This window comes from Phacochoerus africanus, chromosome X (genome assembly GCF_016906955.1).
Source record: "Phacochoerus africanus isolate WHEZ1 chromosome X, ROS_Pafr_v1, whole genome shotgun sequence".
NCBI classification, from domain to species: Eukaryota; Metazoa; Chordata; class Mammalia; order Artiodactyla; family Suidae; genus Phacochoerus; species Phacochoerus africanus.
Window position 1 is genome coordinate 5,924,175 of NC_062560.1, and position 27,180 is coordinate 5,951,354.

General features: G+C 51.6%; 2 protein-coding genes across 5 annotated transcripts in view; one reads left to right on the plus strand and one right to left on the minus strand.

The window, feature by feature from the left end:
* Positions 1–12,799, minus strand: part of PUDP (pseudouridine 5'-phosphatase) — a 302,518-nt gene extending 289,719 nt beyond the window's left edge. For 3 of the 4 annotated variants that reach the window (XR_007132898.1, XM_047765648.1, XM_047765649.1), the window contains exon 1: positions 12,664–12,799. Coding sequence is in view for 3 of the 4 variants with exons in the window: in XM_047765648.1 (XP_047621604.1) it covers positions 12,664–12,733 (70 nt within the window). In the remaining variant the exon portion in view is untranslated. The remainder of the gene's footprint in view (positions 1–12,663) is intronic. The other variant, XM_047765647.1, reaches the window with a different exon arrangement.
* STS (steroid sulfatase) overlaps positions 12,481–27,180 on the plus strand; it is a 207,983-nt gene continuing 193,283 nt past the window's right edge. The window contains exon 1 of the mRNA XM_047765646.1: positions 12,481–12,694. The gene's annotated coding sequence lies outside the window, so the exon portion shown is untranslated. The remainder of the gene's footprint in view (positions 12,695–27,180) is intronic.

Sequence of the window (27,180 nt, forward strand, 5' to 3'; positions counted from 1 at the left end):
TGCGGTCTCGCCCACGTGAGCACCCAAAGTCAACAACGGCCACCACGTTCCTGGCAGTGACAGAACCACCCCTGAGAACACCCAGGTCTGGTGAACTGCTGCCTCCTTGTCTCCAGCCATGAGACACCTGTCAATCTCTGCCTGTGAAGTGAAGTCACTAGAGCTCAGGAGACCTCAGCTGGCTCATCTGCAAAATGGGCAAAGGCAGCAAGAAAGGTGTTGCACTACAGCAACACGGGCAGCAGTGGGCACACGGCGAAGGCTCTCTCCAAATATGAACTCTTATTGCATGAGGGTGAATGAAGGCTCAGGGTCTGGGGAAGGCCAGCAGCAGCTGGAACAACACAGACACGACCTGGAATATTGAAGAAGCGGTACTGGAATGCGGGCAGGGGCAGGGCAGGACTGGAGGACGGGAAGGCGGCCTCGCCAAGGGTGGGTCCCAGGAACAGCAGGACAGCACAGAGAGCTCTGGGCGGGGGCAGAGTCTTCTCCATGTGGATGGCGCTCAAGGAGAGGCGAGGGTGTCCGCGGCGGCCAAGGAAGGGGCCTTAGAGCAAGAGGCCATGCGTCCCTGGGAGATCTTGAGAGAACGGGTCCCGGGCCAAATCCAGGACCCCAACTAGAAGCAGAGAGGATCAACGGAGGGCTGGGCAGCAAAGTCAAGGAGACAGACCCCCCACAGGTTGTGGAGCAGCAGCTCGTGAGACAGAACGTTCTGGAAACAGAAGAAAAGGCGCCAAGTGGATCTGGCGATGTGGCAGTCATGGCTCCCTTTGTGAGCGTAAGGTTCCCGAGACACAGGCGGCAGGCAGGCTGCGGGTGGAACAGGACAATGGGGTTGGGACGGTGACCGCAGCTACCTTCCTAAGGAGCTTGGCCCAGGGTGGAGGCAGAGACGTGCCACGGTGGGACCATGAGGCTGAAGCGGGTTTGTTTAAATGACAGACCTGGCACACGTCATGCTGACGTCTAGAAGCAGTAGGACGAGAAGGAGCAGGGGCCGCTCACATTCAGGAGAGGCAGGAAGGACAGGCCAGCCCGGGGCAGGGGGGGGCATCGGCTTGACCAGGGCTGCTATACCCCTGCTAGGAGGATGGCAGCATGGCTGCAGATGCCTGCACACCCGCCCCAAACCCGGGCACCGAATAAGAGGCCAGCTCTGAAGGACACCCCCAACTCTCCCCTGGCTCCCCACGCAGCAACAGTGGATGCTGCAAATGTCAAGACGGGCAGGCTGCACATACCACTCGGTCTCACAGATGCACCAGCACACAGGTGTTCCGTTCCCAGGGGCACCAGCCCAACCCACGTCGGGGAGCCCTCCCCAGACCAAGCAATGAACCTCGCAGCTGACGGGGAGGAAACAGAGACATGCAGGCCTGCAGCTGCAGACGCCAGCGGAGGGGGTGGGGGTTCGTCAGTCATGAGGCCAGGGACTCAGGTGACAGGGTCCCAAGGGATGCTGCTGCCACCAGGTCTAAGCGCACTGCACCATGGGAGCCGCGAGTCTCAGCAGGGGCTGCTCTGGGAAGAGATGAGGAAGCCTCATTCCCTGTTCCTCCCTCTGTCCCCCCTTGCCGCCCGCCCTCGTCGCTCCCTCCTTCCTCCCCTCCCCTCCTTCCTCCCTCCTTCCTTCGTCTTTCAGAGCTGACCTCCTGACGAAAGGTTAGCGGAGCTGCCACTGAAGGTCCCACTAGACAAGAAAGTGGTGCGCAAATGTCTACACATGTCCTGGGCTCCAAGGACACCATGAGAAAAAGACACGGACGGGATGGAGGATGAAAACCGAGAGAGGGCTCTTCTTTTCCTCAAGCCTCTTGCTGTCACACACCGCTGGGGACGGCACTGCCCCCCGAAACCCTCCAGGAGCCACAAGGTCTGGAACAGTTGAGCTTATACCACGTACATGAGTCTGGGAAAGATGTATGTTTTATTTTTTTATTTCTTGTCTTACTAGGGCTGCACTTGCAGCATCTGGAGCTTCCCAGTCTAGGGGCTGCATGAGAGCTGCAGCTGCTGACCTAACCACAGCCACCGCCACGCCAGATCCTTAACCCACTGAGCAGGCCAGGGATGGAACCCGCGTCCTCATAGATCCGAGTTGAGCTCGTTACCACTGAGCGGCCACGGAAACTCCCGAGACCTATGTTTTACATTCTTGTCTCTCAAAGGCAAAGCTACTGATTACTAATTCATAGTTTTTGTTTTGTAGGGGTTCATGCTTCAGGCGTAATCCTCCCGTTCCTTTTTTTTTTTTTTTTTTAATTTTTCAAGTATACAGCACAATCAAAAGTAGTAGAGAAAAGACCCACATAACCTACATCTGTAAGCAACCAATCTTAAAATCTGCAGACCCTCTGACACCTCGTCCATGACTCGTCTGTATGCGTCTCCAAAGAAGAAAGACATCCTGTGACACAGCCCAGTGTTAATGCTCACCAAAACCCCGGCCACTCGGCAACAATGGGCTGACCTCTGACGGGCCCCTGCACACCACCGTTCTCCCGACGGCCACATGAAGGCCTCTTACAGATGCTCCCCGCACCTCAGCTCCACTAAGTCCGGTACTCGTTGCTTTTGCCCCTTTGAAACCAGAGACGCCCACCCTTGAGGGCCCCAAGGTGTCTGATGTTTCCTAGAGTCCAGCCCAGTGACCTTGCAGCATGCGGGCACGAGTCTGCCCTCCCTTCCAGATATGTCTGGGTGTTTCCACGCGGTGGCCCCCAGCTTGTTCCTCCACCCCTCCCAGGTAGAAAGCGCTTCGAGAAGCTCGCGTGGACTCCCTGCACTGTCCCACCATCACCGCTCCCTTGCCCCTCCACGTGGAACCCATGGGGGGCGCTTGTCTGAAGCACAGTCAGAGCGGCAATGTGGCCACGTGGTCGACGCTGCCCGTCCTTCCATCCCTGTGAATGGGTCTTCTCTTTGCCATGCCTCCCTCTCCCCTAATTTTGAGAATTACGATGTTTGTTTAAGAGTCTTCAAATCCATCCTTTGATTGCTACTCGCTCTGCCTTTTGCCAGGGACCCCCGCTCTCGTTTGGCGAGGCGCCCACACTCTTTGAGGGGGATCCAGGCCCCAGAATGGAATCCACCATGCCTCCCCAGTCTTGGTTCCCCTGGCTGTGTCACTTAGTAATCCAGAATTTAACAGCTTTTTTTTGGGGGGGGGGCCTTTTAGGGCCGCACCGATGGCAATATGGAAGCTCCCAGGTCAGGGGTCGAATTAGAGCTGCAGCTGCCAGCCTACGACACAGCTACAACAATGCAGGATCCAATCCACATCTGCAGCCTACACTGCAGCTTGTGGCAACACCAAATCCTTAACCCACTGAACGAAGCCAGGGATGGAACCCGCATCCTCATGGACACTAGTGTTGGGTTCTTAACCCGCTGAGCCACACTGGGAACTCCAGGATTTAACAGCTTTTAGGCAGCTATGAGCATTGCGTCTGTGGGGTGGGGAGAAACACAACTGCGGGGAATGTTGAGCCACACTGACAAATAAGCCTCGCTGTTGGCAACAGCAGGTTTCCCGTCAAGAGTGGTTGCAGTGTAGACACCTGTATCTGCTCTGATAAACTGGTGCTTTCTCACGAGACCGGCACCACCATGCCACTCGGAGAGGCCAGGGCGTGTGGTTTGAGTTGGACAGGTGCGCCCACCTCGCAGACCTACCTGGCTTCCTGTGAGAGCCAGCCGCCAGGCAGCCCTCTGCGTCCCAGGCCCACCTTCCGCCCAAAGGTTTGGGCCTTCAGGACACACAGGCGTTACGGTCACGGTGATACCTGGTCCCCCAGGCTCCTGGCTCCTCGCGTAAATGTCCCACGGGCCACCATGGAAGGCCAGGGTTGTGGAGACAACTCTTCTGATGACAACACAGGTCAGTGGGGCTGGGACAAGAGTGCAGGCTGTGACCACATGGACCATGTCCCCTAAAGGGGTGAGGGGTACAGTGCATTCTCACCAAACAGTTGAGCCCAGGGGGGGCACAGAGGGCGTCTCAATCGGGGGAGACACAAGGGAAAGAGGAACAGGGAACCACCGGCCCACCCAGGATCCAAAGCCTCCTCCAAGGTGACCTGCCGGCCCTCTTCCCAGAGCCACTGCCTTGGGGAAAAATACAGGTCATGCACCTGCTGGGTGGCGACAGGGACACAACGAGCATGAGGAAGCCAGTTTAGAGAACACCGGAGTGATACCATACAGAGAGGCCAGCTCACCTCCCCATTTCAGCACAACTGTTAATGAGAAGTCTTTGGGGTCTTGTGTTTTGTTTTAGGGCCATACCTGCGGCATATGGGAGTTCCCAGGTGAGGAGCGGATCAGAGCTGGAGCTGCCGGCCTACACCACAGCCACATCAATGCAGGATCCTCCACCACAGCTCACAGCCACACCGGATCCCTAACCCACTGAGCGAGGTCAGGGATCGAACCCACATCCTCATGGATACTCGTCAGATTCCTTACTGCTGAGCCACAATGGGAACTCCAAGTCTTTTGTCTTTTAAACACAACTCTCTGCCTGATAAAAACCAGCGTCTCCTGGGCCTGGGAAAGCGTGCTTGGGGCTCAACCATCTCTTCTCGTCTGAAGACTCACTTTCCCGCTCGGCTTCCATCGGCCCTCAAGAGCACGGCTCCCAGAGATTTCAAGGCAAAGAACTGCTCTGACCCTTCTGACGTCCTTGCCAGCAAATACTTGGTGATTTACCCATCATGCGCAGTGAACCAACCACACTCCAAGACCACAAGACAGAGGAGACTAGTTGTGAGTTCCTGCCGCTCCTGGCAGATGAGGAGGGAGTGAGTCCGTGCCTTGAGAGCTGAGATGTGCAGCACGGTCCTGCCGGGGGCCACTTCCATTTAAATAGAGTAAAACTAAATTAAACGCAGATTTCGGAGTTCCCAGTGTGACACAATGGGATCAGCGGTGTCTTGGGGTCGCTGGGTCACAGGTTTGATCCCTGGCCCGGCACAGTGGGTTAAGGATCCAGCATTGCTGCTTAGGTTGCAACTACAGCTGGGATCTGATCCCTGGTCTGGGAACTCCCTATGCTGCGGGGCAGTCGAAAATGAAAAAAAAAAAAAAAAAAAACAAGCAAATTTCAAATCCTCGGACACACTAGCTGCATTTCATGTGCCCGGGCAGCCCCGTGGCTCCCGACATGGGCAGCACAGATCCAGAACCTGCCCATTAGGGCAGGCAGTTCTGCTGGAGGGACAGTGCTGGTCTGGAGAGCAGAGGCGCCCAGCTCTCGTCAAGAACATGCTGACAGCATGGGACAGAGGGGAGCCTGGTGCAGATCTTGGCTTTCCTCCCCAAGGCCCCAGGGAAGCTTAGATGTGCCGACTACAACCACGGACTCTCTCTCACGCGCAGAAAGGGCGGCCTGCTGGGCCTCGAGGGGCCCTGGTGGCCTCCTGGATCTCCTTCTGCTCCCCAGGCCCAGGGAGGCGCATCAAGGGCCATCCACAGCCCAGCCCGCGGCCACAGGCAACGCTGATGCAACGGCCAGCCAGGCAAGGGCATGCCAGGGACACCCTCCTCCTGAGCGTGGGCGCCTCTCTGCAGGCAGACACTCAGCGACTGACCTCGGGCGCCAGAGCAGAGGTCGAGAGGGACAGGGAGCCCAAAGGAAGGTGAGACTGCATCTGCCCAACACCCCAAAGATGTGTCAGGAGGGCCTGGGAGGGCACTCCCCCTCCGCAGAGCCCAACAGGAAAACGTTCCTTGAACAGAAAGGCATGTGTGTGACCAATATTAGGTTTTCAATAAAATTCGCCCTAGATACCCTGAAGGCAATTTTAAACCACCAACAAATGTACTGTTAAACCAGGGCTGCCTGCTGCTCCCTCCCCGTTCAACACAATTAAGTGACGCTTTTAATCTATCAAGTGCTATGATGATGGGGCGCTGATATGCACCTATCCTGACAGGGGGAACTTTATTTTCAAATATAATCCATTCTTCTCTAACACGACTGCTCCATCCAGCTACAGACTATGGATCCGCCACTTTTCAAACATCTCAAACAAAGGCCTGAGACGTCTCCCGGGCACCTGTGTAACGAGTGTTTTTTGCAGATGTTCCTCGGGGGCGGTATTTCCTATGCTCCTTAACACTGCATTTCATCTCCATCTACCCCTGGAAAATGACACGGGCGAACCCATAAATTAGAGCAGCTTTAAAAAAGGAAAGAAAAAAAAATAAAATAAAATAAAAATAAAAATAAAAAAGGAAAGAAAAATAGGCCGTTTCCGCTGTGCCTCTTTGGTAACAAAGCGAACGAGTATCCATAAGGACACGGGTTCCATTCCTGGCCTCGCTCGGTGGGTGAAGGATCCAGCACTGCTGTGAGCTGTGGTGTAGGTTGCATATGCGCCTCGGATCCTGCGTGGCTGTGGCTGTGGTGTAGACCGGCAGCGGAAGCTCTGATTCAACCCCCAGCTTGGGAGCTTCCATATGCCGCAAGTGTGGCCCTATAGAGCCAAAATTTTAAAATAAAAAACTTAATTTAAAAATGAAAACAAAAGAAAAATAAAAGGAACAGACTCAGAAAAAGCCAAAAAGAATCAGAAAGACGATAGGGACCAAAGAATCCCCCATCCACAGCCTTCCAAGGTGAAGAAAGGAAAAACGAGTTCAAGAGAAAAAGCAGGGACTGCTCTCCCCAGTTGCAGCCAGCTGGCACGGCCACGATTCCAAATGCACACATACGGTGAGGAGGATGAGCAAGCTGGGAGAGGGCAAGGCAGAGGCATTTGACACCTGCAGAGACAGCACTCTGAAGGCCATCTCAGTCATGGTGCCACCTGGACCAAGCTCCCCCTCCCTTTTACCTGCAGAACTTCTGTGGGTTTTTTTGGTTTTGCGTTTGTTTTTGTTGGGCCACGTCTGCGACCTACACCACAGCTCATGGTAATTCTGGAACCTTAACGCAAGGAGCAAGGCCAGGGGGTTGAAGATGCATCCTCATGGATACGAGTTGGGTTCATTACTGCTGAGGCACCATGCGAATCCCCAAGAACCTTGCAATTTTGATCTCACCCTCTTCAATTATTCTAGAAATGGAACAGCCGTGGCAGACAAGCACCACTAATTGTAGAAACATACCTCAGGTTGACGCGGCTCAGGGGTGCTGGAAAGCACAGCCGAACGGCCCCGAGTTTACCCACCCCAGTCCCCATGCGAGCACATTCCTCTTACTGATGAATTTTCTCTGACACCCAACACACTCTGTTCTGACCTTCCCCCGGCCTCTACCAGCATCTTATTCCAAACTGAGCAAGCAGAGGTCAGGGTTCCCTTCTCTGCACGGGCACTGCTTAGCAGCAAGGCCTCTGACCAGCCTCTGAATGTCGGCCAACTCCTGTGCACAGGTGGAAGGAGCCTACACGTCACCCAGCAAGGTGACATCAAACCTAAGTGTGTGCCATTAGGTCCCGGGCAGGGAAGAGATAGAAAGTACCACAGCGTTGCCCCCCATCCACAGGGAGACCCCACCCAGACAACAAGAGGGAGGCTCTCATTGATCCAAGGGCAGACAAGACCAGCTCCCAAGGCACCTGCGACCATCCTTTGTCCTGCTCTACCTTCCTGAGAAAGCGCCAGGACTCTTGGGGGATGTCTGGACTGGGTCACATAGGAGACAAGAAGCAAGGGACACAGAAAACCTCATCGTCCCCACTTTTAAACCTCATACGTGTCACGAGGGATCAAATCAAATCAACGCAGGCTCCTCCAAAAATTAATCTAGGCCATGTGTGCTGTTACCACACAGGAAAATTCTATTTCTGTCATCAGCTTCGTGGGTGTTCCAGGGTCTAAAGCAGTCTAGCCTAGGAATTCCTGCTTGGTGCAACGGGACTGGCAGTGCCTCTGCAGCGCCAGGACGCAGGTTCCATCCCTGGCCCTGCACGGTGGGTCAAAGGATCTGGCGTTGCTGCAGCTGCAGCATAGGTTGCAACTGTGGCTTGGATCTGATCCCTGGCATGGGGAATCCATGTGCCATGGGGTGGCAAGAAAAGAGAAGGGACGGGTAGAAGAGGGGAGGGAGGAAGGGAGGAAGGGAGGGGAGGAAAGAAGCCTAGATGAGGTGAACAAGAGCCTGACAGGGTGAGAGGGGAATTCTGACACAGGCTGGGCAGGGCTGTGAACTGGTTTAGTCAACTGGTGACTCCCTGAAGTCCAAGAGTACCACACAGATCCTAAGTCCCTCTGCCTAGAGCTTATGGTGTACCCAGGGCCCTGTGGAGACGGAGAAACAGGCACTTGTGAACAGTCTCACAGAGAACTACTTGACAAGTAGGAAGCTATGGAGATGAACAGGTACAGGACAGGACATCAAGAAGATGTGGTAGGAGTTCCTGCTGTGGCGCAGTGGTTAACGAATCTGCCTAGGAACCATGAGGTTGCAGGTTCCATCCCTGGCCTTGCTCAGAGGGTTAAGGATCCGGCATCGCCATGAGCTCTGGTGTAGGTCGCAGATGCGGCTTGGATCCCCCGTTGCTACAGCTCTGGTGTAGGCCAGTGGCCATGGCTCCGATTAGACCCCTAGCCTGGGAATCTCCATATGCCACAGATGCGGCCCTAGAAAAAGGCAAAAAAAAAAAGATGAGGTATATATACACAATGGATTACCACTCAGCTGTGAAAAAGAATGAAATCATGCCATCTGCAGCAACAGGGATGGAACTAAGACTCTCATACTAAGCAAAGTAAGTCAGAAAGAGAAAGACAAATACCATTCGATATCACTTACACCTGGAATCAAATATACAACTCAAATGGTCCTACCTCCACAGAAAAGGAACGCACGGCCTTGGAGAACAGACCTGCGGTTGCCAAGGCGGAGGGGGGGTGAGTGGGATGGACTGGGAATATGGGGTTGATAGATGCAAACTACTGCATTCGGCGTGGATAAGCCATGAGATCCTGCTGTGTAGCACAGGGAACTCTACCTAGTCACTGGCAATGGAACATGATGGAGGATGACGTGAGAAAAAGAATGTGTATATATATGTGTGTGTGTGTGTGTGTGTGTGTGTGAGAGAAAGACTGGGTCACCCTGCTGTACAGTAGAAATTGACAGAACACTGTAAACCAGAGTTCCTGTCGTGGCTCAAGGGTTAAGGAATCTGACTAGCATCCATGAGGATGCAGGTTCGATCGCTGGCCTTGCTCAGTGGGTTAAGGATCCGACGATGCTGTGAGCCATGGTGTAGGCTGGCAGCTACAGCTACAGTTCTGATTCAACCCCAACCTGGGACCCTCCATATGCCATGGGAGTGGCCCTAAAGAGCAAAAAAAGAGAGAGAGAGAGAGAAAGTAAAAACACCATAAACCAACTATAATGGAAAAAATAAAAATCATTAAAAAAAAAAAAAGGGACATGCATTCCTCTATAAGCAGGTGAGACAGAAGCCAGGTGTCACCCGTTAAAACCCCACCATCTGTGTGCCTGTGTGGAGAGAAGGGAGATGAGAATCAACACGGCCAACACGGGTATTCCCCTCACAGAGCTATCGTCTCAGAATTTTTCTGATTCTTTAAGAATTTGAAAATAAGCTTCTTACTTGTGTTGGCTGATATTTTAAGGATTTAATGAGTGTATCAGACTCCCAGAAAACATATTTTATGTATACCCCATTTTCCATTTACCAGAATTCCTCATTCTGAATATTCTCAACATCCACCCTCCACCTGGCCCCATTATCAACAGCAGACAGCAATGAGTTGCTTACTTGGCTTGTCCAACACGGCAGGCTTGGCCAAATGGGGCTACTAAACCCCTAAAACGTGGCTAGTTCAAGCGGAGGTGCGCTCTAAGTGTCAATAACAGATTTCAAAGGTTAGGTGACAAAAATGAAGGCAAATCTCAACAATTTTTCTATTGATGATGTGTTGAGGAACAATATTTTGGATGCTGTTGGGCTAGAAAAACGACACCATTCAATTTCATTCCATCTGTGACTTTCTGCTTTTCTAATGTGCTACAAGAAAACTACATGGTCCGACCTCTATCTGACTGCACGGCTCTGAACCACCAACTGTGCTGTCTCTTAGAGGAAACGGTCTTACCTCTTCTGCGCCTAACTTCCGTTATTTCAGGGACTAGATAATCCTCCCTACTGAGGAGCAGAGATACTGCTTAATACTTACCTTCTTCTTCCTTCACAATCTTAGCCTTGTTCATCAATCATCTCAGTCCTCTATTCCTGTCTCGAAAAACGGCATACCTAGCTCATACCTGCGTCAACAAAAGCAGAATTCCAAAGAGTCTTTTCTGGTTGAAAGGATAACAGCATCGAACACTTCGAAAGCACTAGAAAGTACTCTGGTGCTCCTGTGAACATTTCTGCACAAAAGTCTCCACTGACTTCCTCGTTCTCCTCTGTCAAACAAGCTTCACCCTTCCACGAGAACGCCCCACGAAACTCTGGTTTGTTTCACTCCCACGAGAATGCCAATGGTGGGACTACACTAAAGACTAGATGTCCTGGGGAAAAGCAGTCAAAATTCTGAAAGGCAGGCCGACCAAAAGAGAACTCATTATGAACTGAGGGTGTACTGTTATGCCAATGACAGACGCCCTGAAGCCAAAACTTACGAACTAGAGCAGGTATCATGAGGTAGATTAGATTAGGTCAGGTAAAGTCGTACATTTTGGAAAGCGGCCCTGGAATGCCAGATAGTTTGCAAAATAATCACATAAGCAAAGGGGGATTTCTGATAAAGTTCTGCAAAGTCTTACCACTTCCAAGAGTCAGGACAAAAAGAGGGGAAAAGAGCCATGTCCTATCTTTTCCCTTCACAGGCCACGCATTTTTTGTTTCTCTGACTGGTTCAGAAGATTGGGTAACAGCCAGATCCATGTGTGATAAACCATGACGCCTGCCTGAACTAGCAAAAAGAGGAGAGCCAAGCTGATAACAGCCCCTGCAGGTCCAGGCAGAGTCACATTCATGGCTCCAGGGAACGAGGAAGGGTGACTCTCCAGGGGAAGGAGGCAACAAGCTCGTGCAGAAGTTTAATAAATTCCATTTTAATGAGACATCTCAGTTTGCATTAAAATTCATGAGACACGCACATGTTCTCTGGATCTTTCATTAGTGGGTAAGGAATTTATTTGACAATCTAACTTGACCACCTGAGCAGGAAAGCTCATGCCTACCAACTATACCTAGGAATCCCAGAAGCTCTTTGAAATTGAGTCATTTCGGATGTAGTAGCTGCATACACTGTTCCATCCAATTAATGACCTCCATGGGAGTTTATTTGCCCCTCCCTAGGAATTCATTCATGTATTATCTCTGGGTCGATAAAAAGAGGCTTTTTTGTGTCTTTAAAAAAAAAAAATCAGTCTCATTACTAGGGAGCCACTAAGCACTATGACCATGGAGACAAGGTCACAACCACCCTGTTAGATGAGCATAACATCACTTATACGTAGGATGGGATGGAGCTGGAATCATTTCTCAGCTGTTCCTCATTAGCTGTGCAACCCTGGGCAAATAACTTTACCTCTCTGAGTTCTGGCCAGTTTTGTTTTTAATTAGTCAAGGCAAATATTTCCTCCCACTAGGCAGAATTTTACGAGATGAAGCACTAACTTAGGCACACCTCCATCAGGTCAGCCGTCCACACCAGGCACGCAGGCATTTTTTACAGTCCTTTGAAACCTTCCAGAGACTATGAGGTCAGAAGACGTTTCCTAACAGTATAACACTTTAGAGCGTTATAAAACAAATGTCTGGGCTGTAGGCAACACTCAGGGCACTTCTCTCTTGAGTTATAAACACAGCCTTTTCTTTGAATTCTAGTGGAATTCGTCTAGGTTGGTCAAGCTCGTGCCTACCATCATGGGTCCAAAGAGTGTTCAGCGCACACCGGATTGTTAGCCGCTCAAATCCATGGCATGCTGTGCATCTCAAACTTTCCGGCACTTGGGCGAAAATGCAAATTCTGATTGGGCAGCTGTCGGGTGGGGACCCGGGCTCTGCCCACTGCAAATCGATTCCCAGGTGATGTCCCTAGGCCAGCCAGCCCGCTTAGCAGGGCTCCTCCACCACCTCTGCACCAGATATTTGGGTTCGGACCATTGCCAGTGACGGCGTGGGGCGGTCCTGTGCACTGAGGGAGGTTCAGCAGCATCCCCGGCCGCTACCCTCCGGATGCCAGTAACTCGTACCCTCTAGCCAGGTCACCCCAAACGCCTCCGGACGTTGGCAGATGCCCCCAAATCGGCGGGTGGAGGACCATGCCCTGTAGGATGCTACGTGGAAGGTGCGTGCACCTCGGGGCAGGCCGGCGCCCAGGGTACAGACGGGGAAACTGAGGCCCGGCTGCGCGCGCAGTGCCCGCGACCCCCCGAAGCCGGAGGGAAAGCTCCCGTCCGCGCGGTGGTCCCCGAGCACCGAGCGCCGCCCCCACGCATTCCGTCCCCCACGCGCGGCGCGGCCGCCGGAAGTAAGTGCCTCGGGCACCGTCGACGCCGCAGACCCGCGCGCGGGAGGCCTGGCGTGGCCATGGCGCTCCCGCCGCTGGCCCGGGGGTCCCGCACACGGCCCCGCCGCGGCCCCCGGCCCTGAGGGTCTGCTCCCCCCGCCCGCGCCTTTCCCGGACAGCCCTCGCGGGAGGCGGCCGCAGGCTACCCACCCAGCAGGAGGCCGTCCATGTCAAAGAGCAGGTGGGTGACGGGACGTGGAGGGGCCACGGGCGCCGCCATTGTGCCGCCGTCTCAGCCAGGTGGGGGCGGGGGAGGAGACGCGCGCGCCGGCCCGCGCTCGCGCGCCCCGGGCCTCGCCGCGCACCTCGAACCGTTCTGCGCACGCTCGGCCCCGGGCGTCCGTGCACTCGCGCCCCGAGCCGCTCCCGCGCACGCGCGTTCTGGGCAGCCCAGCGCGCCCCGAGCCGCTCTGCGCACGCGCGCCGGGAGCCGCCTCGCGCGGCCCCTCAAAAATCGCGCGCCTTGAGCGGCAGCCTCTCTGCGCATGCGCACCTCTGGCCTCCTCGTGCGCTCCGGGAATGCGCGCCCGGAGCCGCTCTCGCGTCCGGGCGCCCTGGATCTCGCCCGGGTGTCCGGCGCACGGGCGCCTGGGACAGTCCGCTCTGCCGTTGTCTCTGGGCCTCTGGGCTGAGACGTAGCACGGGCGCGCGGGACAGATTTGCCCGCATCCACCCCCATTCACTTCGCAGCTGTCAGCAGGCTGGGATGCTCGGTCCAGGGGCCGAGCAGAGCCGAGTTCCTAGTCCGCAGGCAAATGCATAGCTTAAATTTGAAAAGGAGTGAGGAGGGAGAGCGAGGAGGCACGACGATGCCTGGGGTTGTTGGGATGAGGGGTGCAAAGATGCTCGGGTTGGCATCCCTGAGAGCCATCAAGTAAATGAGCACCCAAGTGGCCATAGTTATGAGGCTAAGTCCCAGACTGGTGCGCCAGTCTCAGCAAGTTTCTCTTTTGTTTTTGCCCGCCAGGTTCCCCTCCAGCACTCGCAGGGCACACGCATAGTGGTGGGCGGGTCCGCAGCCTTCAAGTCTGTATCCCCTGGGCATCCTGGCTGGTACATTCCCCCAGAGAGACCTCCTAGCCGAAATCTGACCGGAAAGGGTCCAAATAATAGGATTTTCTAAAATACATCGCTCCTTTTTTCTTGTATGGCTCATCTGTCTCTGCTTGCTCTGATTTCTTTTTTTTCCAGATTTTCTGATGGCAACCTGAAGAGCATACCCCGGGTTGTTGGGGGTTTTTTTGAGGGGTGAGGGGTTGTTTTTTTTTTTTTTTTTGCCATTTTCAGAAATACCTTCCCCCACCCCGTTTCCATTTAGTGTTCGTTGACATCGCGTATGCGTGTTTAAGCATAAAGATAGGACCTTTCCAGAAGCAGAAATAAGAACGCTCCAGAGACTTTAAAATGTGAGGGTTGTATTTCTGCGGAAGTGCGTAAGCCACCCTGGGAGACACCTGGGTTCAGCAGGTGTAGCAACGATAAGCAGTAAACCTCTGTGCCTGTGATTCCTCCTGCTTAAAATGGGGTGTTAAGTGACGCAGAGTGTGTCAAATTCTCAGAACTGCCGAATAGGACAACATATGCTCAGTTAATTGATTATGTCTTTGTAGAGCTGCAGCTGTAAGAGACCTTCCCAGGTTTGAAGACAGAGAAGGCAGTTCATCAACCCTACCTGCTAGGTGACTGTATCACAGTACTACACCCTGGGTAGACTCTCAGCACCAGGAATGTGGTCTCCCGCTTCTGGAGGCCAAAGTCTGAGATCAGGGTGTCAGCAGTGTGAATGCTTTCTGGGACCTGGGAGGAAAGGATGGCTTCCAGAATATTCTCTCCTCGGCTTGTACATAGCTGTCCTCCCCCTCTGTCTTCCCGTCTCATCCTCTCTCTATGCATCTGTTTCTGCGTCCAAATTTCCCCTTTTTATGGAGGTCCCATCAGGGCTCAGCGGGAACAAATCTGACTAGCATCCATGAGGTCGCAGGTTCCATCCCTGGCCTTGCTCAGTGGGTTAAGAATCCGACATTGCCATGAGCTGTGGTGTAAGTCACAGACAGGGCTAAGATCCTGCATTGCTGTGGCTGTGGTGTAGGCTGGCAGCTACAGCTCCGATTCAACCCCTAGCCTGGCAACCTCCACATGCTGCGAGTGCAGCCCTAAAAAGATTAAAAAAAAAAAAATCCCCTTTTTATAAGGAGACCAGTCACAGAGGATGGCCACCCAGCATGACCACATTCTAAGTTAATTACATATCTAAAGGTCATATCTTCAAGTAAGGTCACACGCTGAGGTCCTGGGGGTTAGGACTCCAACTTAATTCTTTTTTGAGGGAGACACAATGCAGCTGGTAACAGATGTATTCCACAAATATTGGGCACCTGCTGCATGCCCATGCTCACCTACCAGAACCTTTTGAATTCTTGCTCCTCGGGAGTTCCCCTTGGGGTTCAATGGAAATAAATCTAACTAGCATCCATAAGGACACAGGCTCGATCCCTAGCCTCAGTCAGTGGGTTAAGGATCCGGTTTTGCTGTGAGCTGTGGTGTAGTTCACAGATGTGGCTTGGATCCTGAGTTGCTGTGGCTGTGGTGTAGGCTGGAGGCTGCAGCTCTGATTCGACCCCTAGCCTGGGAAATTCCATAATTGCCATGCGTGCAGCCCTAAAAAGCAAAAAAAAAAAAAAAAAGAGAGATTTTCTAAAATGCATCGCTCCTTTTTTTTTGTATGGCTCATCTGTCTTTGCTTGCTCTGATTTCTTTTTTTACCAGATTTGGAAAAAAAATGTGCTTGCCATTCTTGGAAGCAAATAGACACACAAAGGAGAGAGTTATTTTGAGAAAAATATTATAACAGTACTGCATTATAACATTATGACAGTACTGCATCTCTTAATTCTTTTTTTTTCTTTTTCGGCTGCCCCCACGACATACGGAAATTCCCTGGGCCGGGGTCGAACCCGCACCAGAGACAAGGCCAGATCTTTAAGTGGCTGTGCCACAGCAGGAACTTCTGATGATTCTTTAAATAAAAGGAATGTTTTTATAAGGGAAAAAAAAAAGCTCCCATGCCTGGACTAAGAATTTGAACCTGCAGGACAGATGCAGAAGCTATTGGCAATCTCTGGGTCAAGGAGACTCAGCTCCTTAGAAGGAGCTTCAGGAATTGCCTGGGTTTTGAAGCTTCCTCAAGATTTGCTGCAAAAATAAACAAATAACATAGACGCAGGTGATGAAGATGTCAGACGTCCTGGGACAGAGATACCTGGAGAGGGTACCCCTTGCCCTGTTTTGGCCACTGGGCATTCCTGGACAGAGAAGGCAGTTTGTTTACGTACAGAAACCGAGGTGCCGACAGCGTGATCACCGAGGCTGAACTGGCAAAACCGCATGGCAGGTGCAGAAGAGATGCAATGGGGAACTTCACCCATGAGACATGAAAACATGGCTCCAATCATGTTTTTTTAAGTCTTATTTTCCATACTCTTCAGAAACATCCCTTGCACAAGGATGATGGAATTTCTTCCACGGATCACACTTGATTTTTGCAAAGGTGTGTTTTCCTGGTGGGACAATGGCTTACTTTTCCTGACCACTTTAAAATGTAGACAGAGGAGTTCCCATCGTGGCACAGTGGTTAACGAATCCGACTAGGAACCATGAGGTTGCGGGTTCGGTCCCTGCCCTTGCTCAGTGGGTTAACGATGCGGCGTTGCCGTGAGCTGTGGTGTAGGTTGCAGACGCAGCTCGGATCCTGCGTTGCTATGGCTCTGGCATAGGCTGGCGGCCACAGCTCCGATTCGACCCCTAGCCTGGGGAACTCCATATGCCACAGGAGCGGCCCAAGAAATAGCAAAAAAAAAAAAAAAATGTAGACAGAGATGATCCAGTAAACTGTACTCGCATGGTGTCAAAAGCACATTCACAGAATTCCCATTGTGGCTCAGTGGTAATGAAACGAACCCTGGCTAGTGTCCATGAGGATGTGGGTTTGATCCCTGGCTTTGCTCAGTGGGTAAAGAATCTGGTGTTGCCAGGAGCTGTGGTGTAGGTCACAGACACAGTTCAGATCTGGTATTTCTGTGGTTGTGGTGCAGGCCAGCAGCTGCAGCTCCTATTTGACCCCTAGCCTGGGAACTTCCATATACCACAGGTGTGGACCCAAAAATGAAAAAAAGAAAAAAAAATTGACTACCGATGGCACAAATAAAAAGATGACCCTTTCCCACACAATGTATAAACTTACACTTGCCATTTATTGTAACGTGTGTGTAGGGGTGTGTGTGTGTGTGTGTGTGTGTGTGTGTGCGCTCACGCCACTATCTCTACAGTCCTAACTGATTTCAGCTTACTCGTGTTGCTATCTTGGGTCTTCCATCTCTGTGTTTGCTTTGTGTGTTGTGTTTGGAAAGCTTCAGGGAGCCAAAATTATCTTTGGAACCTGTCCCGGTCCTGCAGTTTACCCTCTGCAGCCCTCACTTCCTTCCCTGACTCCATCTAACCTGGTCCCGGAAGCATGAAGGTGAGTGGGTGATGCTGGTCCTGCAGGTTACACGTGCCAAGCCCCACAGCTGCCCGGGCTGGGTCTGAAAGCTGAGCTGTGTTGATTGCAGACCTGAGGAACATTTAGGGAGGCTGGCAGAACCAGCGAGAGTTGGCAGTGAGGTGGGAGATGCCAGGATGCTTTCTGGGGTTGCAGGCATTCCATGCTCACTGGTCCTGCAGCTGGAGAGGTCACTTGGGAACAGTTTGAAACCTTATGGTGCAGGGGATAGAGGGCAGGTGCCGAAGTACTGCTGTCTTGGGTGGAACTTTTATACTGTGTATCCATATATATGATGTAACCTTCAGGTATAGTATGTATTATATGTGTATGTTTACTTGTATGCCTTACATACAGATGGTTATACGTACACATAAAGCATATATGTGTCCATATATATGTATATATGTCCATCCATCCATAAGGTGTAGGTATATGCATGCGTATACATAGTGTCTATATGTATATCTTTCTATTGAATAAGATGAAACTAAACAGCATGCAGTCATAAAAACATAAGCAGGCAGGACCTCTTCAGTAAGTTCTGAGGGTAGTGGTCTGTCAATTTCGGAGATTCATAATTGGTTTTGGACCTTGCAGATGGGAGACACTCACCAAGAGACTGTATTAGTCTCCTTAGGCTGCTGTAACAAAATAGACATTTACCGCTCACGGTTCTGGAGGCTGGAGGTCCCAGATCGCAGTGCTGGCAGATTTCGGTTCCTAAAGAAAGCCTGCTTCTTGGCTCTTGGACACCTGCCTGCTCTCTGTGTCCTCGCGTGGGATAGGGAGGTGGGGGTGGAGGTCTGGTGTCTATTCTTATAGGGGCACCAATCCCATCATAGGGGGACTCCCCCTCCGACCTCCTCTAAACCTAATGACTTCCCTGGGAGTTGTAAGAAATGCATATTTGGTCCTTGTTGCAGGCAGCGCCTAAAACCCTTGGAATTTCCTAAGTGGCGAAAGAGATTAAGACGCCTTTTGTTATGGTGATTTTTGCAATGCACTCCACTGTTGGGACGGGCTGCCAGGGGAACCAGAGGGTTAGAAGGCTCCAGTCTGCGCCCATCCTCCAGGAGAGGAGAAGGCTGGAGGTTGAATCCATCACCCGTGACCAATGATATAATCCATATGCCCCTGGAATGAAGCCTCCATAAAACCCCCAAAAGACAAGGTATGGAGCTGCTGGGTTGGTGAACAGGTGGAGGTGCTGAGAAGCTAGTGTTCTGGAAAGGGCGTGGAAGCTCTGAGGCCTTGCCTCTGCATCTCTTCCCTCTGGATGCCTTGGAGTCATATTCTTTCTATAATCAACCTGTAAACAGTAAGTAAGCTGTTTTCCTGAGCTCTCTGAGCCACTCTAGCAAATTAATCAAACCTAAGGCAGGGATTGGAGGAAGCTCCAGTCTAAAACTGGTGGGTCAGGAGCACAGGTGACGCCCAGGATTTTCGATTGATGTCTGAAGGTGGTGGGGTGGTGGGTGGCGGGCAGTCTGGTGGGATGGAAGCCCTCACCCTGTGGGGTCTCACACGCTCTCGGGGCAGACAGGTCAGAGTTGAGTGGAACTGCAGGACACCCAGCTGGAGTCAGAGAATTGCTTCTTGGTATAGGAGAACTCAGAAATATAATCCCCAAGACCCCACCTCCAAATACCATCTCCCTGGGGTTAGGCTTCAACCCGTGTATTTTAGGAGGATGCAAACATTCAGGGCATCCTAGGAATGCTATCTTTTCCTTCTCCATTCAGTTCTTTAAAAAATTGATAACCCATGCCCTTGACGTAACATCTGCCCTACACAGAGAGACTGAGTCGCCCTGGTATGTCCACAGCTTTACCAGTTTTGCACTGAAAGCCTTGCATCCTGGGGAGCTTTCCCCCACAGGCTCATGGGAACCCTTTGCCAGTCTTGCTCAGCTGCCACCTGTCCTAAGGTGCAGTTAGAATATGATGGAGCCCACAGTCTCAGTAAGGAAGAGAAAGGGTGACAGGCATGGGTCCACCGCCCCTGGCACTTAAAGCAGAGGCACTGTGGGGTCAGGGACAGTGATGGAAGCAGACGGCATTGTAAACAGCCCTCCAGATGTGCCCATCAGGACTGGGAAGGTAGGGTATCCTGCAGAGCTCTGGGGTCACGGTCCCTGTGAACTGATGTTCCCTCTCAGACAGGGCGTCCCATGTGGGCTTCAGGGCGGAACAGCAGGCTGGTCTAGGAGCCTTTGCAGGTGACACCCCCAATGGGACTTAGCAGATAGGAAGGGACGGGAAGAAAGTAGAACTGAATTGAAGCTTTAGAACCTACAGAACCCCCTCAGGGTTTCCCCCTCGGCCCTGGTTATATTTGGGGCAGGAGGGTTGTTAAGGGTTGAATTGTGTCCTCCAACATTCAATGTCAAAGTCTTAGGCAGTTTCCAGGATCTCAGAACAGGGCTGTATTTGGAGACGGGGTCTTTAAAGAGGGGACAGAGGTACAATGAGGTCACTAGGGTGGGTCCTGAGGCCACAGGACTGGGGTCCTTAGAAGAAGAGGAGATCAGGACACAGACACACACAGGAAGAACCACGTGAGGGCACGGAGAGGAGACAGACGGCCGTCCGTATGTCCAGGAGAGAGGCCTCAGGGAATTCCCTGGTGGCTCCGTGGGTTGAGGATCCCGTGTTGTCACTGCTATGGCTCAGGTCACCACCGTGGCACAGGTTTGATCCCTGGCCCCAGAATTTCTGCACGCCATGAATGCAGCCAAAAAAAATTTTTTTTAATTTCTTGTAATTAAAAAAAGAAAGGAGAGAGGCTTCAGGAGACCCCACCCTGCAGACACCTGGGTCTTGGATGTCCCACCTCCCTCGCTGGGAGGGAGTAAATTTCTGTTGCTTAAGCCATTCAGCCTAAGGTCCTTTGTTATGGCAGCGCTGGCAAACTAACAGTCACTCTGTGCGGGGAGAGTGCTGTGTGTAGTGGGATGTTTAGCAGCGCCCCCCCACCACTCCCGCCGTCTCCCCCCAACTAGAGGCAAGTACCACCTCCTGTCTCTACATCTATCTGTGTCTGCCTTTCTCTGTCATCTATCTTTATTTCTATCCCTATCATCTTTATCATTTTTATTATCTATCTATATGTCTGTCTGCCTACATGTACACACATGCACACCTATGTATGGAATCCTGTGTATAGATGTCACCCCAGTAGCCAAGTGAAAGAGGAAAGCAGGGGAAATACTCAGAGCTTCTGTCCTGTATATGCAGTCACTTTTCCGGTGTCCCTTGACTCCCAAGAATTCACAACCCCACTAGAAGCGCTTGGATTCAAGAAGGATTAAAAAAAAAAACACACACACATACAGGTGTTCCCATTGTGGCTCAGCGGTAACACAGCAGACTAAGATCCATGAGGACGTGGGTTTGATCCCTGGCCTCGCTCAGTGGCTTAAGGATCCCTCGTTGTGGTGAGCTGCTGTGTTGGTCGCAGACGAGGTTCGGATCCCGCGCTGCTGTGGCTGTGGCATAGGATGGTAGCTGGAGCTCCCATTAGACCCCGAGCCTGGGAACTTCCATATGTGGCGCGTGCGGCCCTAAAAAGCAAAAGAAATAAAAATATAAATAAGTAAACAAATAAAAGAACATACTCCCTGTAGAGTTAAACCCTTTCACCGGTTCATTTCTACATCTTCCTGGCAAAAGCAGGCTCCTTGCTGCTTAGACTACGTGCCCTTCCGTGCTTGTAAAACACAGCTACAGTGTCCTGCTAATTAACCCTTTCGTCCGAGATCCCAGATGCATAAGAGCACAGGAACTTGCCGAGGTCACTCAGCTCCTCCTCGGAGAACAAGGGTCTTTGTCTCTGGTTGTGGCTCTGCTGAGGTCATGTGCTATGACCTGCGTCTGCCCTGTCCTTCTCTTCATGTCCTTGAGGTACAGGCCCCACCCAGCATCCATCTACAAGGTGTGGGTCCAGCCTAGTGTCCTTGGATGGTGGTAGGTGGGGCAGGGGACAGGTGCCCTCTGGGGCCGACCGCAGGCAGATGCCTGTAGGTTGTACTCTGCTACAGTCACTGGGGGGGCGGGGGGGCTTGCAAACCTTGACTCTCACACCAGCCCGGGGAGACAGGCTTTTATATCTTCTGTGTTGCATTCAGGGTCAAGATGGATCCAAGAGTGGGGATCTTCTCTGATGATGCTGGGAAACAGAAAGCTCTGGCTCCCCTAGGCAGCTGGAGTCGGGGGGGGGGCCCAGGTTGTGGTTCCCTCCTGCCACCTGTTTCCCCCCACACAGCCCAGGCCAGGGAGCTCTGGAAGGGGGGCCTGATGCAGATGGCTGCACTTGCAGCCCCGGGGCGGTTTGCAGGCGGCTTGTGCCTATTTGCATCCCATTTACCCTGGAGGACCTGGCTTCAGGGGAGGACCCGTTTACTCCTCGCGGGGGTTGACAGGGGACCAGCAGCATCAGACCATCTGGGCCCTTGCCCCACTCTGTCCTCCTGCATTGAATCAGCATCTGCATTTCACCCAGGTCCTGGCCACGGGGTCTGGGCCACGGACCCCCTGCTGGGGTGTGAAAGGTGCTGGCTTGTGGTGTGTGGGCACAGGAGAACCTCTACATATGATGATTTTTAGGTAAAATGTAGGAACTAAGGCTTACTAGCACTTACTGGCTCTGTGGACCCTGGCAAGTGATCTCTCTGGGGGCTGGTCCTGTGTCATGGGAGGTGCTCCCAGGGTCTTTGAGGTGAAGAGTGTGGCAGACATCTGTGCCCGTGATTGTTTTATTTGATTTCAGCAAGATGCAGCTACGCATTAGCATGAAGTGCATTTAGGAACTTTGATTTTTTTTTTTTTTGTCTTTTTGCTATTTCTTTGGGCTGCTCCCGAGGCATATGGAGGTTCCCAGGCTAGGGGGCCAATCGGAGCTGTAGCCACCGGCCTACGCCAGAGCCACAACAACGTGGCATCCAAGCCGCGTCTGCAACCTACACCACAGCTCACGGCAACGCCGGATCGTTAACCCACTGAGCAAGGGCAGGGACCGAACCCGCAACCTCATGGTTCCTAGACGGATTCGTTAACCACTGCGCCACGACGGGAACTCCAGATGTATATTTTTTTATTAAGGTATGGTTGATGTGTAATATATAAGTACCGCTTTTATTATCTCACTTTTCATTTTTTCATTTTTATTTTTTTGCTTTTTAGGGTTGCACCTGCAGCACATGGACATTCCCAGGCTAGGGGATGAATCAGAGCTGCAGCAGCCAGCCTACACCACAGCCACAGCACCCCTAGATGTGATCCGGGTCTGTGGCCCACACCATAGCTCATGGTAACGCCAGATCCTTAACCCACTGAGTGAGGCCAGAGTTCAAACCTGCGTCTCATGGATACTACACGGATTCCTAACCACTGAGCCACAATGGGAGCCACACTCCCCAGTATCTCACTTTTTAAACCAGCCTTCAAGAAATGGACAGAGGGCCTAAAGAAAGTCCTACAAAAGCCTTAAAATGCAGGTTTGGGTTCATGATGAGACTCGGGCGTGAGCTTTATAACGTGCACAGCTGAGGAAGAACAGGATTGGTGATGCCAATAAGTTGGCACCTCAGGACGCAGCACTGTGTAAGGTTGCGTGTAGGTACAGTGGCGAAACACTCAAGACATGGGGGGAGTTGAGGGGCCTGGTGGAACACTAGCGCGTTCAGAATTCCCACTTGGGCCCTTTGCGCGACCGCGTGTGTCCCTGGATGCCGGAGGGAGGGGCTCAACGCGCATGCGCCCTTCCCCCCCCAACCCCCCCCCCCCCCCGCCCCCAGCCTGCTAGGACTAGTCATTGCATAATGAATTCTCCTGCCCGCCCCCCCACCCCACTCCTTCCCTGCCTCCCTCTTTTCTTCCCCTCCTGATTTCTGGTCTGGCTAAGTCCTCTGGCATAGATCCTCTTGTCCAGGACCTGTCAGGGGTGGTGGGACCCACGGAGGATGTGCCTTGGGTTGTTGGCGTCTATGTCCCTTTCTTCTCTTTCCAGGACTTGCGCAGGACGGCTGCGGGGGGTGGGGGGAGAGTCTATGCGCAGCCTCACCCCGCGCAGGTGATCCTTCACGTGACTCCGCCCACTGGCTCAAGGGAAAGGCGTGGAGGCACGTGGCTTCTTATCTGCACGTGGGGGTCTCAGAAACATCTGCTCAAGGCAGAAATGGAGACAACCTTCCCGCCCCCCACATAGGACAGGGAGTTAGTTCATGCTGCAAAGCGGCTTTTTGTTTCCCCACAACTGGGTGATGGCCGCTAGCTTTCAAAGCACTGCAGCTGGAGCAGGCTCACCTCTTTTGGTTTTTTGGGGGTTTTGTTTTTTGTTTTTGTCTTTCTGTCTTTTCTAGGGCCGCACCTGCTGCATGTGGAGGTTCCCAGGCTAGGGGTCTAATCGGAGCTGTAGCCACTGGCCTACGACAGAGCCACAGCAATGCCAGATCCCAGCCGCGTCTGTGACTTAGAGCACAGCTCATTGCAATGCCGGATCATTAATCCACTGAGAGAGGTCAGGGAAGGAACCCGTAACCTCATGGTTCCTAGTCAGATTCGTTAACCACTGAGCCATGATGGGAGCTCCGGCTCACCTCTTTTGAAAGGATGGCTTAGTTCATTCTCCCCATGAGAGATGCAGTCGGTGTAATTATCCTTGTTATAAAAGTGGGCAGCTGGAGCTCCAGAGAGGCAAAGTCTGTTGTTTCAGGTCACACAGCAGAGGAGGCACAGGGAGGGTGGCATCTTGCTTCCTGCAAAGGACCAACAGGCGGAACTGTCTGTTTTTATATTCTTCTCCTGTTTTGTTTTGTTTTGTTTTGCTTTGCTTTTTAGGGCCACACCTGCAGCATATGGAGGTTCCCAGGCTAGGGGTCAAATCAGAGCTGTAGCTGTCAGCCTACGCCACAGCCACAGCAACGCCAGATCCGAGCCACATCTGGGATCTACCCCACTGCTCATGGCAATGCTGGATCCTTCACCCAACTGAGCAAGGCCAGGGATCGAACCCGCAACCCCATGGTTCCTCGTCGGAGTCCTTTTCACTGCGCCACGATGGGAACTCCCAGTCTCTATATATCCCTATCTGTCTCTATGTATCTGTATCTATCTATCTATGTATTGTGGAAATCACCAGCAAAAAACTGTAAGAGAAGAGGACAAAGAAAGATCTAAAACATAAACTAGAGGAAATATTTTTATTTGATCTTTTTCCTAAGCCATGAGAATGTAAACCGAGAATAGCATTGTCCAACTGTGACCTTATTTCTTTGAGCAGCTCTTCAGCCAGCCAGGCCGGAGAGGCAGGTTTTCAGCTGTTCACCTCCTCCCTCACTCTTGTGTGGCCTGACCAAACACACCACGGTGAACCAAACGGTTTGGAGGAGCAGAAATCCAGCTGCTGGCCACCGCCTCTCCCTCCCCAAGATGCCACAAGCCTGGACAAAGCAGTGCCCCGAACACCATCCTTCCAAAATCCACAGGCAACCTGTCTACCTGAAACCTTTTGTACCAGAGGTCAAGGATGCTTTTCTCATTTCTTTTTTAAACCTAGCATTTCCCAAACACACCACGCACACACTTTAACAGGAAAGCAATATCTGCTTATATCCCATTACGTCGGAGCTGTACCCCCACACACCCTCCTACCCCCAACATGCTTTTGGAAACACCAAACTCCTGGTAGGCTTGGGGTCCACTGGGGCCCTTCAGCTCTCTATCCACCAGCTGTCCTGAGGCAGTCATTCAGTATGAACTCAGAATGTGAGCAAGGCATTGTGATACCCAGCACGTTACAGTAAGAGGAAACTGACATAGTAAATGGTACAGCAAAGGGAAAATGAAGAACCTCAAAGCATGAAGGTTTTAGGAATCATGAGAGGAAGAGCTGTGTGTATGTGTATTATTTGTAGACATGCACATACGGTTTATGTTATGTATGCAAATAATCGAACTGCTATGTGATTTTTAAAAACTTGAAATGTCTTTACATAAAATTTAAATATGCTTAACTTACAAAGACCAAAGACATACATTCTTGGCTGTGACATGCAGTGGCTTGATGTGGGTTCTCAATTCCCAGCCCAGGGATTGAACTGTGGCTGTGGTGGTGAAAGCACCAAATCCTAACCACTATACCACCAGGGAACTCCTAGACATGCATTCTTTTTTTTTTTTTTTCATTTTTTTTTGTCTTTTTGCCTTTTCTGGGGCTGCTCCTGCAGCATATGAAGGTTCCCGGACTAGGGGTCGAATCAAGGCTGTAGCCACCAGCCTACGCCAGAGCCACAGCAATGTGGGATCCAAGCCGTGTCTGCAGCCTACACCACAGCTCACAGCAATGTCAGATCCTTAACCCACTGAGCGAGGCCAGGGATCGAACCACAACCTCATGGTTCCTAGTCGGATTCATTAACCACTGAGCCATGACGGGAACTCCTAGACATACATTCTTATATGTTACATATTATATACAAGTAATACACATGTGTGGGTTTAAGAAACTTAAGAGGATGGTCATTGCCTAAAATATAAACATATTTAATTTACTTAAGTACATATATCATATGTTATCAGTAAGTAGTTGCTTGTATGGCTTTAGGAAACTAATGAGGTAAGTCCTCTCTGTATAAAGGCTCCGTGTAGGAGTTCCCCTTGTGGCGCTGTGGAAATGAATCTGACTAGTAACCATGAGGTTGCAGGTTCGATCCTTGGCCTCGCCCAGTGGGTTAAGGATCTGGCGTTGCTGTGAGCTGTGGTGTAGGTCCCCGAAACAGCTTAGATCCAGATCCTCCATATGCTGTGAGTGCTGCCCTAAAAAGCAAAAAAAAAAAAAAAAAAAAAGGTTTGCTGTATATATATACATATATACATTTATATATACAATGGCACAGGCTTCAGAGCTGTATGATAGGTTAAGTGGACTAGATGGATTAAACAGGCACAGCCAATGTATTTCTGGCCACATTGCAGTTGAGTAGTCTGTTGGTTGCTGTAATATGAATGTCTAAAGAATAACATTTAAAAGGCATATATTTCAGCCCCATTTCCTAGGGCCATTTGCTCTGAAAGAACTTCAGGGGCGATTATTTCCCTTGCCTCCCTCCTCCTGGAGTCACCAGAATGCCATTTAAAGGAAGGTAATTTACTAGGACTCAATTTGGGGTTTAATAATAAAGCCATAACTTCAAGCCCCCAAAAGCAGTATATCAAGGACAAGGTCATGATTAGCTGGCTCATGAAGAACAGGCAATGCATGGTAATTAAAATAAAAACCACAAGTAAGCAAAAATAAGGCCACCCTGAAACGATGCGGAATTTTATATCTCGCCCCCTGGTGATCAGCCGCCATCCAGGTTACCTGTGACAAACAGATTCCGGGGGTCGGGGGAGGGAGCCTGCATCCTTTTCACCCTTTGCTGCCCAAGAATCTTGCTTTTCATCTCCCCAGAGGGTCTCAAGCCTGGAGGTATGAGAGTGCTTATGGCAGTTTAGCATTTCTGGGCTTTATTTTTAATTTTTAAAAATTGTATTGAAGTAGACGTGATTATGACAATGCTGTGTGAATTTCTGCAACACAGCAGAGAGATTCAGTTAAACACACACACACACACGTGTTTTTATTTCTTTCTTTCTTTTTTTTTTTTTTGATTTTTGGGGCCGCACCCCTGGCATATGGAAGTCCCCAGGCTAGGGGGCTGAATCAGAGCTGCAGCTGCCGGCCTGTGCCACAGCCACAGCAATGCAGGATCCGAGCTGTGTCTGCGACCTACACCGCAGCTCAAGGCAATGCCAGATCTTTAACCCACTGAGCCAGGCCAGGGATAGATCCTGGTCCTCAGGGATACCAGTTGGCTTCGTTTCTGCGGTGCCACAACAGGAACTCCCTGTATATATTCTTTTTCATTTTCTTTCCCCTGATGGTTTATCAAAGAGTATGGACCATAGCTCCCCGGCTGTGCAGTAGGATCCTGTGGTTTATCCATCCTGTAGATGCTACTTAGCCTTTGGGGGCTTCACAAGGTGGCAGGGGCTTGCTGGAAAATAGCACAGACCATCCTGTGTGTAGGCAGAACTGACCTCATACATCCAGAAAGATCCTGCACTGCTCAAGCTAAGACAATACGA